Source organism: Pyrgilauda ruficollis, unplaced genomic scaffold (assembly GCF_017590135.1).
Source record: "Pyrgilauda ruficollis isolate IOZ18807 unplaced genomic scaffold, ASM1759013v1 scaffold4, whole genome shotgun sequence".
NCBI lineage: Eukaryota > Metazoa > Chordata > Aves > Passeriformes > Passeridae > Pyrgilauda > Pyrgilauda ruficollis.
In genome coordinates this window covers 3,125,276-3,141,911 of record NW_024525489.1, presented here as the reverse complement: position 1 = coordinate 3,141,911, position 16,636 = coordinate 3,125,276, and the positions used below count along the sequence as shown (strand labels likewise).

Below are 16,636 nucleotides of genomic sequence, written 5' to 3'. Positions count from 1 at the left end.
ACACAGTGATGAGCATGCTAGTTAGGCAACGTGTCAGATCCACTTTGGGTTTTCCTTTTCTTGAACACAACTTACTGGTGAAAGGTAAAAATACCCATAAATTTTCTGTTAGTTTCTTCACCATATGAGAATGAAACTACTAACCCCATTACACATGTGTAGTAAAGGATCTCCCAACTGCATTTTCAAGACCATCTTGTTTTGGTGGTTTGTTCTTTTCTGAATGTTTGTATTCTTATCTTTGAGATGTATTTCTAGGACAGAAGATGGTAAGCCACAGCTATAGCAACCACAACTGCTGTTATTTCTAGGAGCAGAATCTACACATAACATGCAGTTATTTTCTGTATTTTGACCTGCACAGGGACACCAAAATTGATCTGTCACTTCAAAGGTTTTTACATAGTAGTAATCTCAGTAGTGATTCCGGAAAAAAAGAAATCATGGAAGCTTTGGGTTTTAATGAAAATAAAGATGTCCTGAAAAATATGGAAGTTGTGTAACAGACAAAAGAAAAAGACTAACCTATTGATATGATGCAAATTGTTTCTCATCTCAGTGTTGCTAGATTATCTTGCCTTGACCTAGAAAAGTTTTAATAAGCCAGTAACACTTAATTGTGGGTTTTTTATTCCCATCTAATTACTACTTTGTGTTGGCTATACCATGTGAAAAGATATTCTGCAGAATTAGATATCTCCAAATTCTGATTTGGAAGTAGAAGCCAAATTATTTTATGAGTCATTTGAGCTTTTGAAACTCCCTAGTGAATGGAGGCTACTGACTCACTGAGGGATGCTTTGATTGATGACACTGCACATAAGAACAGCCACAGTGGCTCAGATCAATGGTCCACTGAGCTCAGTTTCCTGCTTTCTAAATGTTATTAGCAGCAGATGCCTAGAAATGTTCAGGGACTGGGCAAACTTCAAATGAACACTCTCCCTGCCTCTTGCTGTTTTCAGCTCCATGCATTTCCTAAGCCTGATACTTGAATACATTCAAGTACTTGAATATGCGAAATTTTGGTAACTTACAGAACTTCCATGAAGTTCTGTGTACCAGCACAAGATGTAGAAGACATGTTCTTCCCCTCTCAGAAAATAAAGGAGAGTGACAAGTGAGCTGCTAACAACCTATGTCCTCTTTCTTACCTCTTCCTTAAGAAAATGTTTCTCAAGGGAGAGGCGCGTGCTTACTATGAACTTCAGTACAAGAACTCTTATCTTTCACACAGATGCACAATTAAGTATTGTTAAATACTTTATGTCAAAAACCTTCATGAGAGCAGAGATATTAATAACCTGGTAAGGAAAAGCTGTTTTAACATCTGCAATTAAATGAATGCATGCACAGTAGTTAAAAAAAATAAATATCGAGTTTATATGATCTGAGGTGTGAGATTTGCATTGGTACAGACCCCACTACAGACAAGAAATCAAAGGTAATCTTACAAAAGGACAAGGTCCTGTGGCACAAAGTTATGCTCCTTAGAAGGGAAGCAATACCCCTCAAACCCTGGAGGGTTTCCTAACACCAAAGTGTTCTGCAGACCTGTGCACGCAGAGAGCCTATCCATAGAAGAAGTCCAGGTGCAGCTTACAGAACCTGGAGAAGAAACAACACACAAAACATGGTGACTCCATAACCATCAAACTTGCCTTTCTGGTAGCATTCCTCTTTAAAATCCGTGAGTCATTTCTGCATTACAGGCCTATGGATTTAGGGCAGCATAGCCTAAAATGGCCCACGGCAGACACTGGGAGCGGCGTACCAGGGGCTCGTTACGGATTTGTAGAGGCCACGGGCGCCTGTGTGGGCGAGGGGCCCGACGGTCAGTCCCCGCCAAGTGTAAATCCCCCACGGCCGTGCCCCTGCAGAGCACCTGGAATGGAGCCCCGCCGCCGCCGGGCTGTGCCTGCCACGTCTGGGCCGTGACACCTCGGCCTCGTCCCTGCGGCGCGGACTTCCAGCCTCGGGGAGAGACCGCGAGCCGGGGATCGGCGCATCCGAGCATCCCGCGGCGGCCGGGAGGGGCTCCCCGGGCCGGGCCTCCGGCACCGCCCGGGCGGGGCGGGGCGGGGGGGGCGTTCCCGGGCGCCGCTTCCGCCTGTGTCGGGCGGGCGGGCGGCGCGGCGGGGGCAGCGGCAGGATGCTGAGCCCGCGGGAGCGCGGCGCCGACCTGGCCCGCTTCTACACCGTGACGGAGCCGCGCCGCCACCCCCGCGGCCACACCGTCTACAAGGTCACGGCGCGGGTGAGTCGGCGGCCGCCGCCCAGCCCCTCGCCCCCGCGGCTCCCCGCGCCCGGCCTGCCCCGCATTCGGGCAGTAAAGCCGCCGCTGCGTGCGGAGCAGTGTCCGCGGCTGCCGTGCCCGGCCGCGACGTGGAAACTCCTGTGAGGGACACGGGTGGGAGAGAGGGAGGGGAGGGTAGGTGGAACACGGCGGCCCCTCCCGAGCCGAGCCCCAGTCGCCTCCTGCAAACTTGTAGCCTCGCAACGTTGTAATGGCTTCGGACACGCTTTGCAATTAACTCTCGATTTCCTTGCTGTGCGTTGCAGGGCATGCGAGAGCAGCTTTAAAACAAACAGCTCCTTCTCTTTTTCCTCCCGTTCTTCCGCCCCAGATGTCGTGGGTAGGCTGCAGTGGGATTGCCCAGCGTTCCTGGCAGCCCCGCAGCACAGCGGCGCGCTGGGGAGGAGCCGGGAGGGAGCGGAGTGCCGCGGCTCTGCACGCCCACGCCGGCAGCGCGGAGCTGCCGGAGCCGCGCATGGAGCCTGAGCGTGCCCAGGAGGGCCAGCCCGGGCGGGCAGGGCGCTCTGGGTCACTCAGGCCTAGCATAGGAAGCAGGGAAACTGCTGCAGATACTGGGAGAGCTGCTGTGCTGCTGACTTTGATGAAAGCTCCGTGTGTTCTCCCAGGGAAATTCCTTGCTTTCTTTTCCACTTTCCTATTAAACCAAAAAAACGAGGCGAGTAAGTAAATATGTGGCGATAGGTTCAAGACGAGTGGCAGTTTAGCTCACAGGTGTGGTGGAGTATATTGGGAGCATCAGAAGAGGAGTCACAGAGAGACAGGGTTTTAAATGACCCGTGATCCTGTAGTTACTGCATCCGTAGACATCCTGCCTGTGAAAGCAAGGTATGCTTATAAGCACCCTTAATTCAAAGACTACAACATTCTGTATATGTGTACAGATTCTAATGTCAGGGGTTGTTAGCCTATGATCAGTTTGTATGACTTGTAAAATTAAAAAAAATTTTTTGGTCATCTCTCAATCATCTACCTATCATCTATTTATCTATATATCTCTCCAAGGTCACCAAACACAAATATGTTAAAACTGTTCTTTTTAGTCCAATACAACTTAGTATTTGTGAAGAGGAAAAGAAAGAGTTGCTTTTTCCTATGGTGGTGCAATTTAAAAAGCCTTTCCTGAAATAGATGCAGAGAGGAAAACAGTACCATCACATCTTCTGCAGTTCTTCTTGATGGCCCAAATGTGTGTGTACTGAAAAGTTGTGTCAGTGAAATAAAGACTAATAGGAATGAGCCAAGACTTCTGCTGCTTATTTTGCTCTGGTGCTTTGTTCTTATTGACTAAAGCCAGTTAAATTTCTCTGTGATGTTTTGGTTTCTGTAAAATAGTTCAAAATGAAGGTGGGGATGTCATTCTCTCTCCTTGTCCCATAAACTGTGGGTGCTCTGATGCCTTTCCAAGCAAGTGTGAGATCAGGTGGTGTGCTTGGATTTAGCACAGAGCAAGGAGCTGATCAGTCTGTGAGCTGTCCAAATTCAACTGACTTAACCAGAGATCATTAGTTTTTTACAGTATTTTTGATAGCTAAAATCACCAAAGTGAAAAATTATTTCATTTTTTTTTTTGCAGTAAAGGATGCTTTGGACTCCTAAGTGCAGAAATATAAACTTTTGTTTCAGCAGGGTTGTCTGATAATCTGTTGTGTAGTACTTGAAGTGAGGATTTGGGAAATTGAATAAAACGATTTAAAAAGGATTCAGTGTACCTGTCAAGTACCCTTTCTTTTTCTTTCCTCCTATTCCTCCCTCCTGTTCCTGTGGTGATCTGGCTCCATGGTTGATATCACAGCACTCCAGCTGTATTTGCTGAGCATCAGCTCAGCAACTTTGGGGGACCGCCAGGAAAAAAAGTGAGGTGGGCCTTCCTGTTGTGTTGAATATCATTCTGGCTGAGATCTAGGGTAGTCAGTATGTGTTAGTGGAGATTTGTGGCTCCTTAGTGCAGTATGTGAGTGAGTCCTTTGTGAAATGAAGTTAAAGGAACTTTCTGTTTCAATGTTATGTAGATAAATAATCATGGATAAGAAAGCACTTGTATTAGTGTGTCCTGGCCAAGGCATAACTACCCATGCAATCTCTTCTGAGTGCTAAGAGGGTCTATCTTATTGCAGCTTTTTTCTTAAAAGTTTTGTTTGTATAGCAGAGAATATTTTATTTATTAGTAAACTGTAACATAATTGTAAATGCAGACAAGGTATATGAATATTGGCTTTTTAATACCCATTTCCAAATGCAAAGAAACAGATAGATATTAGCAATTATGATATGAGGAGTGTTCTTTAACGATACCTGAAAATATAGGGCACTAATAAAAGTTTAGAGGATTTGGAAGATTACAATTATCAATGATAATTAAAATCCTAATGAGTTATGTTGGATATCTGCAGGTCAGATGAAGAATGGGATAATCTGAAATACTTTTCTCAATGTTGAGGATCCTTGTAGGATCTCTGTTTTCAGAGATCTGGTGCAGTAATTACACATTGCTTAGCTCATTGGTAGGTATCCTAATAATATTTTTGAAAATAGGTTATAGTTGCTTGTGTTACAGATTTGCAGAAGGAACTGACTGCATTGATCCTTGGGGAAGGATAAAAAAAAGTACATGGAAAATTTAGGGGGCTGGGTCATCTTTGCCAAGTCTCTAGGTTGACTATAGATTGGGCGGAAGGGGCAGACCTCTTGCGAGGCTGACCTTCAGAAAAGGATATGAAGAACAAAGTAGGACAACACATAAATTATTACATACTGACTTAAAGTTGGCATGGCTGGGAGATATAGAAGGCGGTGTAACATAAGAACAAGTGTGAAACAGGGCCTCTGGGTTTTATTCCAGATTCTTACTAACTGGCTGGGTAATTACTCATCTCTCTGGGTCTCCTTCTGCCCATCTGGTAACTTACCAAGCTGCCAAAACTGTTGCAAGGCTTTAACTAAAGGTGAACTGCAAAGCAAAGCAGTTGGTGTCTGCCCTTTGGTGTTCTCTGTGATGTGTAGCCATGCTTGTGATATTTTCTTCCCCAGATCTACAGACTCCTTGCATCAAGTACGCCAGCTATTAGAAAAGGAGGTTAGGATTATTTCACCAGTTGTACTTTTAAACTGCCTGGTAGTGAATGAAAGAGCAGCAGCCCCAAGGTTAACATTTGGTAAAGTTGCCAAATGTTAGATTACTCAAGAGTGAGGAAAAGTTGAGAAAGGTTTTATCAATGTAGACTACGCTGGAAGAAGAGGACTTTGGTGTGCAAGGTGAGAGAGAGAACATGGAGCTGTGAAGGAAAATGTTTCAGGTCTTTTGGGAGATTGCTAGAGAAGGAAATGCTTCTCTTTTCCATCTTGTTTCCTCCAAAATGTGAGAGAGATGAGTGGCTGGGCTGTAGTAAATTGATGGTACAAAATCTGGGAGGTTTTGGCAAGGATTCTTGCAAAATGGAAGTGAGGAAGAGAGCTGAGTTTGTGGGAGATATAAGGTATGCTATTGTCACTTAGCAAGAGGAAAGTGTGGATTCAGTGGCTTCCATCTCAGAGCAACAGCTGCGTGGTGCTTGCGGAACGGCGGGACGGTGTGTGAGTCTCTGGGGTGCAAGTGCTGTGGGCTCCCTGCGCTTCCTTACATGCATCACCTCTTCAGGGCATCAATTATTCCGGGGTGTGTCGCTGAGAACAGTCCCAGTTGGATTAAAAATGCCCTATTTTGCTTTAGCTAACAATAGACTAATTATTTTGTTAAACAGCTTTGGCTCTTAGGATGAAGGATATACTGACTTGCACAAGATAATTGCAGTTATGAATTAAAGATGTGTCTGTTTGGTTTGTGTGTTGGTGGGGATATGTTCTTACTGCTCTTTATAGGACCAGTACAAAACTTGGATTACAAAGGCTTTTGTGATCAATATTTATTTAAAGAAAAAAAATCTTGATGAAATACTGGCTTCTTTATGGTATGCAGCCAAGCCTGGTTTTCACTGCAATTTTCCCCTGGACTAAGTAATTTATAATTAATTAGGCCAAGAGTTTTTAAGGAGAAACAAATACGCAGGGATAGTCAGATGTGTCTGCGCACTGGTGATTGTAAGTAAAGTGGAAGTACTGTCTTACTAAATACGAGTCCTCGCGTTCTCAGTGAGGTTGTTTGCAGCTTATATTAAGGCAAGTAGCCTTAGTGAGCTCTTCTTATTGGGAGTAATGTGCCCCTAATATGAATTAGCAGGAAGAGACCGGAAAGATGATAGGAGATGTGCTCAATGTAGCTTTGTTTTGAGACATGCTTTTTGTGCCATTCTGCCTAGAATGTACGTCTGTCTTTATGTGTGATCACGACTGACTGCTGCTGAAATCCCTTGCTGTGTTGTCTTTGGGTATTCAACTTCTCTAAAACTAAATCAAAACTTTCAGAGTGCACAGGACCATGCAGCTGTTTGCCTTTTTCCAGACTTTTCTCTTCAGCAACAAATCATTGTATGTTACTCTTTAACTTCCAAACTGAAAATCCAAGGACTTACGTGATTTCATTTTTGTTTTGCCTTTCAGATTGTTTCAAGAAAAAATCCAGAGGATGTCCAGGAGGTAACAGTTTAAACTTGTGCAAATGTCTTTATGAATCACACTATGCCTTTTGAAACATCTTTGATGTAATTTAGCAGTTTCTGTGTGTTTTGTCCTTGTAATTGAGCCAACAATTTTCATGTTTCCATTTGTCTTTAGCTTTCATAGTTGAAAACAGTAGCTAGTGTGATATAATACATTTCATCTCTTAGTGATGAATGGTGACTTGAAACAAAGTCTTAGAGAGTAAAGTGCTTTTTGATGACAAAACTGCTTTGATAACTTTACAAGCTCTTTTCTTGGGGCTGGAATTGGCAAATTGATGGTTAGTTAACTCCTACTGGTAAAATTAGAGATCATTCCACAATTCAAGTCTTAGGTCGCAGCTGTAGGTACTCTTTTCCTCTTTAACCAATGCTTCACTGAAAAGTCTACACCATTACTGCCTGTTAGTGAAGAGGGAGAATGGAGGTGTCTAGGAGTTGTTGAGAGAGATTAGACTGTAAGTCATATATATTATGACTATCTCTCTGAGGCTCCTTTAGTATTTTCCAGTGATACACTTCGACAAAACTTTAAAATTGCTTATTCTTTGCCTGTTCTGAAGAGTGTATGAATAAGGAGCTGCTGTATTCTTTTGCATCTTAAATACCTCAAAAGTCTGTCACAGGAGTCATTTATTGAGAGAGAAAAATACACCATGTGTGTGTGCATTGTGGATTTTTTTCTTTTTAATTAAGAAATCTGTTGTTTCCCCCCACTCTTATTTATTTTTTTTCTGGACTAGTGACTTGACATGGTTACTATTATACTATGTACCTGCAAAATCTTCCCTCAAAAGCTCAACCTTATGGTTTTTCAGGCATCATGTAACACATGCATATGTTCAGTTTCTGGTGCAGTCTCTTACTACAACTGAGGAGAACCTGCATAGTTGATGAAAGGACAGCTCTTAACTGAACTCATTGCATCTCTGTGTGGTCAAACATGAGTTATTGATTAGTGGCTTGGCAGAGGTGAGAATTGGCTAATACATCTAACACCCCTTTACTGCATCCTTCTTTGAAATCTTGAGAATCAGGGAAGCATGAGCATTTGTGCTTTCTGCATTTTTTTTTAATCTCTAGGAGATTAAAATAACCTATCAGAATCAGAGATGATATGGAACTAGTTTAGAACTGCATTACTGTAGTTTGTAGCTTGATGTTCACCTTTTCCAGGGAGACTCCTGAATTGAACCTATCCATGGGCACATTCTGCCATTACCTTAATCTTCATTTGTGAGGAAAAGCACTTTATAAGAGCTGTTGATGAGTCCATTCATCAGAAAAATATATTGTAAGTGTCTTTCAGCTAGAGTATTGCATGAATATGTGTTAAGTAGTTTTGACACAATGGCAAAACCATATCTTTTAGTTGTTGCTTTGATTTGTGGCTATAGGTTACCCATGCAGAGTTTCACATGCTCTAGACAATAAGAGGACATAAATATGAGATGAATTTCTTAGTAGTTGCCCTTTTCCACCCTGCATTGTACCTTATTAATTATTCTGCATGTTAGGTGTGGGGTGAATCTGTTATAAGCATTATCTGAAAATAGTTGGTTATTACAAGGAATATCCTAAATAGTAGTTGACATAAGGAAGAATTGTAGTCAGAAACCCTCATATGTTGAGAGCTTTTCTGTTACATGGCCTCTTACAGTAAAAAAAAGAACTGTGGGCAGCCTTTGGGAGAAAAAGAATATGCCCTTAACCTGCTCCCACAGAAAATGAATTTACCTCAGTTTTCCAGAATGCTCAATGAGGAATTGAATGGGAAATTTTGTGCACAAAACCACCTCATGGCTTTAGGATGTGTCTCATGCAACCTGCTTCCCACATCCATGCAGGACCACTGAGCTGTGCCTGCCTCTTCCTCCTCCGGGTGTCTCTTAATGCCCCTGCTGTGATGCTAATACATTCTTTACATACATACAGCTGCTCGTAAGGCTGTGTGCTGTGACCTCAGCTCCACTTGCCAGTTTTCTGTCACATGTTTTGGCTGCCCTTTGGGATACAAGTCTTCACTACAGCCCCTTTCCCACTGCAGCCAGTTAGAGCTCAATGTAATCCCAGCTGTTGTTGTTGGGGCAGGAAGGAAGAGAACCTTGTAAGGGCTTCCCTCTCGAAAGAATTAAAGAATTGAATGTGAAGTTTTGTGTGGGGATAGTAGATACAGAAAGGCCAGTGAACCTAACTTTAATGTCCTCGCTTCTGGGGACTGATGGTAGCAATGTGGTGTGTAAGGCAATTGCATCTGGGGTAGTCCTGTGGCCTTTTTTTCCTTTTCATTTAGGAGAAAGGCTTATTAATTGTGGAACAGATGAGTTGCATGAGTTAATAGAGATCTACTGGCTCTCGCCATGACAAGCACCTTATTGCATTAGCAGTCTAACATATGTTTTATGATATGCTTGCTGTGCTTCGTTGGGCCTCAAAGTACAATGTGTCCTTCCTCCAAATATAATTTCTAATGAGGAGGTTAGAGTGGGAACTTTGCTAACTTTGCTGGGCTACATGCATGCAAAGGCATGTTTTCCATGAGCTTCTGGAAGGTTTTAGGATAACCTTGACTGCTTTTGCTTTTCAAGTTACTTAGGGATATTTACTTTTTTCCTCTTGACTATTGAGTGATCACTTGTAGCAGTGAAAAATGATGCTTTTTTAGTGGAATGAAATCTCATGCTCTTATTTTCTGGCAGCTTTTCATGTTTCTAAGTACTGACAGTAACTTAATGTTTAAAGAACTCACCATCTTAAGCAATTCTTTGTTCTATATGCACACTGCTCAAGAAGTGCTAATCATGCACTCTCTGGTTATTGGATTAGATAAAAGTATAGCATCGAAAAATTATTATTTCTGATAGCAAAATGACTAGTTTGCCTTCTTGAGATTCCTCACTTGTGTGTGAGGAGTATCAGCTGTAATTAAGTAATGAAAATGTGTGCCAATGAAGGAGTCAGAATCAGGACTGCTGGTTCTAGTACAGCTAAATTAATAAGGTGGTTAGTGTGTTGCCACACTAAAGCTTTGCATGTCTGCTGTTGAGCATCCTTTTACCTTATATCTGCATTGTTCTGTAGGTAGGTCTTGCATCTGCTGAAACTTAGAAGGCCTCTGATGGCAGTGTTAAAAAAAACAAAACAAAACAAACCAAAACACACAAATGTTCTAAATCGAAACCTTTTCCTTAGCTCTAAATCTGGTTTGCTTGAAAAAAAATTCAACTTTTTCAATTATGATTGCTCATGAGAAGGCAACCTGGTAAATCATTCAGAAATATGTGGAATATTTAAAGTTGTGGTTAGTTGTATTAAGTTAATTGAGACATTTGACTGGTGCAACTGTGGAATCAACTGCTGAATGCATGCATTCTCCTTGCTTTTTTCCCTTCTGTTCTACTTTAATCACTTTGCATTAGTGTTGAGGTTTATTTTGGTGGCTTAGTGAGTCTGACCAAAAATGAGGTCAGGATATAAAAAAATCTCTGTTAATATCTTTTCATCCTGACAACAAATCCAATAGCAGTCAAGTGTAAATTTTATTATTTATTTCTTTCATTGGTTTGATTTTCCTACTGGGTTCTCCTCCTTTCTTGAATGGAAAGAATGGGGTGGGAGAAGGATAAGGTAGATAGCTGACGGGGAGATGACTACTTTCTGCAAAGGAGGGATCAGGAGTAGCTGGTATAATGGACCAATGACCTCTTTATGTTTCTAAGATGGAGTTTTTTGTCTAGATTACAAAAGGAACATAGTGTTTTTTTTTTTTTTTTTAATGTTATTACAGAAAAAAACCCCATTTAAGATGGAGGCTAGCATTTACATCTGATCCACACTTTACATACACAATTTAGGAGCTGTTTTCTAGTCCTGGGTACTTAATATATCCCTAAAAATCCCTTGCTTGTGTTGGGATTTCTCTTCCCTGGTTTTCTCTTTTGCTGTTGTGTCTCTTCCCCATACCTGCAGCTGCACCAGGCACAGTGTGCTGTTGAATGTTGGGTAGTGCAGCATTTTTTCCTCTTTTGCTGGCTCCCTGTGTAGGTCTGGATCTCAGAATGACTGAAACAGTGCTGCCTTTGCCCTCCTTTCAGCTTTTACTCAGTTTTTCTCTATGCACTGTAGCAGCCAAAATGTAGGTTGGGGGCAGTTAATGACCTTTTTTTATGCTTGTTACAGTTGGCAGTACCGACTATATATTTTTGTTAAACAAATTTGCTGGAGTTAGTGGTCTGATGTGATTAACCCAGTGGATTAGTGGTGTGATGTAATATGAACAATGAACCTCACTAATACTTCTCTCTGGTTTCTCTTCTTCAGATAATTGTTTGGAAGAGATACAGTGACTTTAAGAAACTGCACAAAGATCTTTGGCAAATTCATAAAAACCTATGCAGACACACAGAGCTCTTTCCACCTTTTGCCAAAGCAATAGTGTTTGGTAAGCATAATTTCTTCCTGACCTGCTGAAATTCTTTGATAACTTAATATCTATAAATACATCTTGTTTTGTCACTGAATGAAAAATTTTCCTTGTGCTTTTTCTACTCAACTTGTAGGTGTGCCGGTATCATAACTTGATGCTTTTATTTATTTCTGTAATGTATAACAGTTTATGTCCATGCCTCCACGTTAGACATAGTAGCTGAGATATTTATTGATGCATATGTTCTGTATCTTTACAACATACATTCCCTGTTTTCAGGAGCATAAAGTCTATATTAGCTTAGTGAACAGCACTTGAACAGCAAACAAAGTATTTTATATATGAGCTGTCCGATTTTTAGTGATGAGCTAAATTAAATTATTAAATGTTTGTTACAGAAAAAAAAATATTACGGCAATTTGATTGCAATTGCCAGTTTTATTTAGCTAAGCTTTTGAGATCAGTTTTACGTATTTCACCAAAACAATCTGCCAGAGAAACAGGTGACAAAAAGGAATTAGCTCTTACAGGTCTTAACTTCACCCTCATGTCCTCATGGATGAGCTATAGGTGGATTTCCAGTGAGGTGGTGTGACTGTATAGAATTCCACATACTACACTTTTTTTTAGCAGTGTTGCGTTTATAAAATCACCTTTTTTTAGTGTATGTTCTTCATGTTCGGCACAAGCTGGAGCTATGTTTTTGGTGTACATATATATCACATAATATACACTGTGTTTTAAAGTGTTTTTCAACAGTTTTTTTGGTGTGTTCAGCATATTTGGTATCTTTTTTGCATGCATATACTGCATGCTCTGTGAGTGTTTCTGAGGCATTTCTAAAGTGTTGCTGATTGTTGCTTTTGGTGTACATTTACCACCTGCTTTTGAAACCTTTTTCCCAAGAATTTTAAAGTTGCATTTTGAAAGTGTCCAACAAGTGTTTGACATTTGTTTACTTGCATCTATCAGGCACATTTGTTTTTTTTTTTTTTTTGCATGAACTTTTTGGTTTCTAATGTGCTTTTGGGGTTAAACGTTTCCGGTGTGGATTTGGACTGTTTTTAGGTGTGGTTTTGGTCATGGCTAGGTCATGGTCATGGTTAGGGCATGGCTAAGATGTTATTTCTGTCCAGGATTTCTTTAGTGGGTTCTTTTTGCATACATACACAGTATGAATTTTCAGTGTGTTATTTTATGAGTTATCCAGTGGAATTTTTTCTGTGTATCCTGTATATTTGCTGGGTCTTTTTAGCATGAATTTTCCATGTGCAATTTACCATTGGGCATTTTAATGGTTTTTAATCTTTGAACATGTTTGGTGGTTTTTTTGGCATGCGTCCACCAGATCCTTTTTTGTGAGGTTTTCAGTTCTTGAGGTGTATTTTGGGTTTATTAAATCCTTTTCAAAACCTAAGGCATTTTGGGCTTATTAAATCCTTTTTATGGTGTTTACAAGTTGGTTTAGTTTGGTGGTTTTTAAATTTGTTTTGTTTTTTAATTAGCACTCATTTGTATTTATGGTTTCTCTGTGCACCTTGTATGGGGTTTAGTGCCCAGGATGTTTGGCATTTTTAAAAATGCATCTGCCATATGCTCTTGTTTCTGGTCTGGGATTTCTGTGTGTCTTTTGGTGTGGATTTTGGTTCTTACAGTGTTGTCCCAGTATATTTGGCATTACTGCAGTAGTATTTCGGGTGTCCAGTATGTTTGGCATCTTTTGGCATGAATTTCCAATGTGCTCTTTCTTTGCTAAGCTTCTTGAACTTTTAAAAAAAAATGTCTTTTGTTTCTCAGGCATTGCTGCAGTGTTGCTTTCCATTGCCATGAATCTGTTTTAGTGTTTTTTTAAACATACAGCACACTTCAGCATGGATTTGCCTTTTTTTTTTCTTTTGCATCCTGCCACCACATCATTTTTTTTTTTCCCTCTCCATATTTTTGGCATTTTTAGTGTTGAGCTTGTTTGGCATTTTTTACGACACCTCTAGCACATGCTTTATGTATATTTGCAGTTTCCATGTGTTGTCTGGTTTTTGTGTTTATTGCCATACATGTTTTTGCATGGTTTGGATGTATTGTGCATGTTTTAGCACCCAGACAGTATTTGGTGTTTTTTGGTGCACATCGAGTGCTGATTTTTGCAAGTTTTCTTTGTGTGGCATTTTTTTGCAGTGTTGGGCAGTCATCTAGAGGCTATTTTCCCAAAATTTCTGTGTGGCTCGTATTGGTATGTTTCAGCATCCAGCATGTTTCACATTGTTGGCCTGCATCTATGAAGCTGAATTCTCATGTAGATTTTGTGGTTCTCTGGATAGAGCTAGGTGAAATTCTTGGTTTAAATTGTTTTTCACATCAGCCAAATTGTACCCAAGTTTAATGTAATTTTTTTTTTGCTTATTTGTGAAGTTGGAAGTGGGATAAGTTTCGGTGCTATGTCAGAGCATAGGCAATAGTGGCTGAATGAAGCATAAGTATTAGTTTCATTCTGAGATTATTTTAAATCTGATTTATAGAATAGAGTTCTCACTGGACAAATTATTTACAAAGCTAGTATTTGCAAAGCATAATTTAATTTCAGGTAGAAGATATGATAGCTATTCATAGGGGAGAAAAGAGAGGGGTAAAAGAAAATCAGAGTGGAAGAGAGTATAGGTGTCTAATATCTTAAATAATTTAAAATTGCTATAAATGCAAATCAACTGTTTTTACACTAGCTCTGTAAGCAGAGGAAGAATTGAGTGAAATCCCTTCTGAAAAACAACCTTCTATTGTATTTAGTGAACAAAAGTGACATTGTGAGAGAAGGAAATACACAGAAACATTCAATGCAGTTATTTATTAAAAACCTCTTTGAAATTAAAACTAAACAAAAAAAAAAAAAACCACCCCTCTATTTAAATGAAGCTGAGACACACAAGAATACAGAAAAGTGGATTAATGTAAAAACAAATTTTAAATGAATGGTACATAGCTGAAAGGAACAGCCCTATATGACTCTCCAATTTAAGAATTATTTTTGTATTTACAACGTAAAATTTCATTGTGTATCCTTCCATTGCAATTCTGCACATAGTAACTGCCATATGATTTATTTTAATTTAAAATAAAAATCCTAAGGTTTTTTTTTGTACTAGAGGAAAAATACAATCTTCATAGATAACAAGGTTTTGAAAAACTCGTTTTCAGTCTCATTCTGTTAGTGATGACCTGCAAGGTCCATCTCTCTCAAGATCTTTTGTTTCCATGCTGCTTTGATGGACCATTTCTGTAGTGTTGCTTCCCTGTGGCAATGTTTCCGTTGTTGCAGCTTTTAGACTAGTTTCTAATTAAACTTGTGAGTAGAATTGTTGGCAACTGTTGAGGGGGGCGGGTTTTGATTTTTTTTTTTTTTTGGATACCTGTGCTTTAAATAGTGTTATGTACCTATTGTTTGCAGAGGGTGCAGTTTGTGCAATGGGCGTTGGTGGTTCTGACAGTTGAACTTAGTTGTAGTAGAAGCGTTAAAGCTGAGGAGCATCTCCAGTTCAGCATTCAGAGTTTCAGGAGATGGTGTGGAGAACTGAGATGTATTTAAAAACAAATGTGTCATGCTGTGCTTCCATATTTCATGCAACTAAGGACTTGCCACAAAGTGTGTGTATTTTTATATTGCTGCAGTGGAGGCGCTTGTGTCAAAGCACAAAAATTGCTATGGATAGGAAAAAGAAATCATCTGACTTTCTCTGTACTTCACTTGAACATTTCCTACTTGTTTTTGTAGGAAAAACCTCAGTGAACTTGATCATGGAAGTCTAAAACATCCTAACATGTCCAGCTGCTAAAATTATGATACCTATATCTGGGACATGATTCCTGTCCTATCCTAAGATGCATTAACGTAATTTTTTTCAGTACTTTCAAGCTACTTCCTTTTTGTTGTTGTTGCACCCTTGTGTTTCCATATGTTGACCATACATGGCATTTTACCAAAATATGGGTAAATCTGCATGTATTGTATCTAGCAATTGCAGAAATGTACTCTAGTATAAAAAAATACTACACCCCCCCCAATCCACCAAAAAAGAAACAAAAATTCCCCAGATATTGATAACTTGCTAGCAGCGAGTCAGAAAGATGATTTTCGTTACAAAGCTCACATAAGGGTGCTCTTTGCATTTGAAGACACTGAATGAAGTAACTTATTTATGAATTTGGTCTTGTGAAGTCTTGTGAGAAGCTAACTGAAACGTGAACACACACTTTGCTGGGTGTTTAGTTTTTCAGATCTGCTCCACAAAATTATTTGTGGATTCTTTTTACAGGAATTTACATTTGGTTTTTATATAAACAGGAAATTTTGATTGGATCATTGCTGCAGGAGTAATAACTGTGTTATATGCTGAAGTTGTAGTTGACACTTCTTAAAAATATCAGAAAGATATGATCCCTATGATGAAGTGTGTGTATATCTGAGAATTGTAAAGACTAGCAGAAATAATGTTGATTTAGATGCAGAATGACATCCTGATAGAAATGTTGGAAGTGTCAGCTGGCTGTGTAAGCACCTTTGAGCATTTCCTTGAGAAGAGTGACAGTGAAAGTATTGAGCAATACAACATTGCTTGAAAGTACGAAAAAAGGAAAAGGAGGAAGGAGGTAGGCCGGGATGCCTGGGAATTAAACTGGCAGCAAGATGCCAGCAGGTGTGTGAACTGAGCCAGTACTGAATAACGTTCTTCCTTCCCCTAAAGGCCTCTAGTTCTAGAAGCAGTTTTCCTGATGCTATCACGGTGCTAATGGGCTGGAAAATGCGACAGTGACTAATGTTTCAACAGCTCTGTTCAAGCATGTATTTCTGTTTTTTTTAGCTCAGCATCCTAAGAAACTAAGGCTTGTGTAATTGCCTTTAGAAAGTCTAACCCCTTAGTGATGTAGCTAATATCAGCTAAATTTGAGAGTGCAGGTGGTTGCAAATGTAATTATACTTCTGCAAAGTCTGTGAAATGGCAGCTGAGTGAGAAGAGAGCATGTGTTTTGATGCTGCTGAGGGCCAGGCAGGCTCAACTGGTACCTGTGAGGTTTGCAGCTGCCTGGCAATCAGTCAATGCACACCGGTCAGCCTGGCAGGGCTGGTCCTGTGTCCTGTCTGGTGCCCAGTGGAGAAACTGAGAAGATGTGGATAAGCAAAATTAGTTTTTAATGAGTTTGATGAAATAGAACAGGGAGAGATTCTTGAGAAACGAGGAAAAATATCTTGCAGAATTTTTTTCTTGCAAAAGTTTTCTGTTTCTGGTATTGTTAGGTGTTTACTTCTTCACC

The 16,636-nt window shown here is 40.1% G+C and overlaps 1 protein-coding gene across 2 annotated transcripts in view; it reads left to right on the top strand.

The window, feature by feature from the left end:
* Window positions 1-2,127: 2,127 nt before the first annotated feature.
* RPS6KC1 (ribosomal protein S6 kinase C1) overlaps window positions 2,128-16,636 on the top strand; it is an 85,255-nt gene continuing 70,746 nt past the window's right edge. For both annotated transcript variants that reach the window (XM_041477193.1, XM_041477192.1), the window contains exons 1-3: window positions 2,128-2,257; window positions 6,851-6,886; window positions 11,230-11,350. In XM_041477193.1, coding sequence (XP_041333127.1) covers window positions 2,153-2,257; window positions 6,851-6,886; window positions 11,230-11,350 — 262 coding nt within the window. In that variant the 5' untranslated portion in view covers window positions 2,128-2,152. The remainder of the gene's footprint in view (window positions 2,258-6,850; window positions 6,887-11,229; window positions 11,351-16,636) is intronic.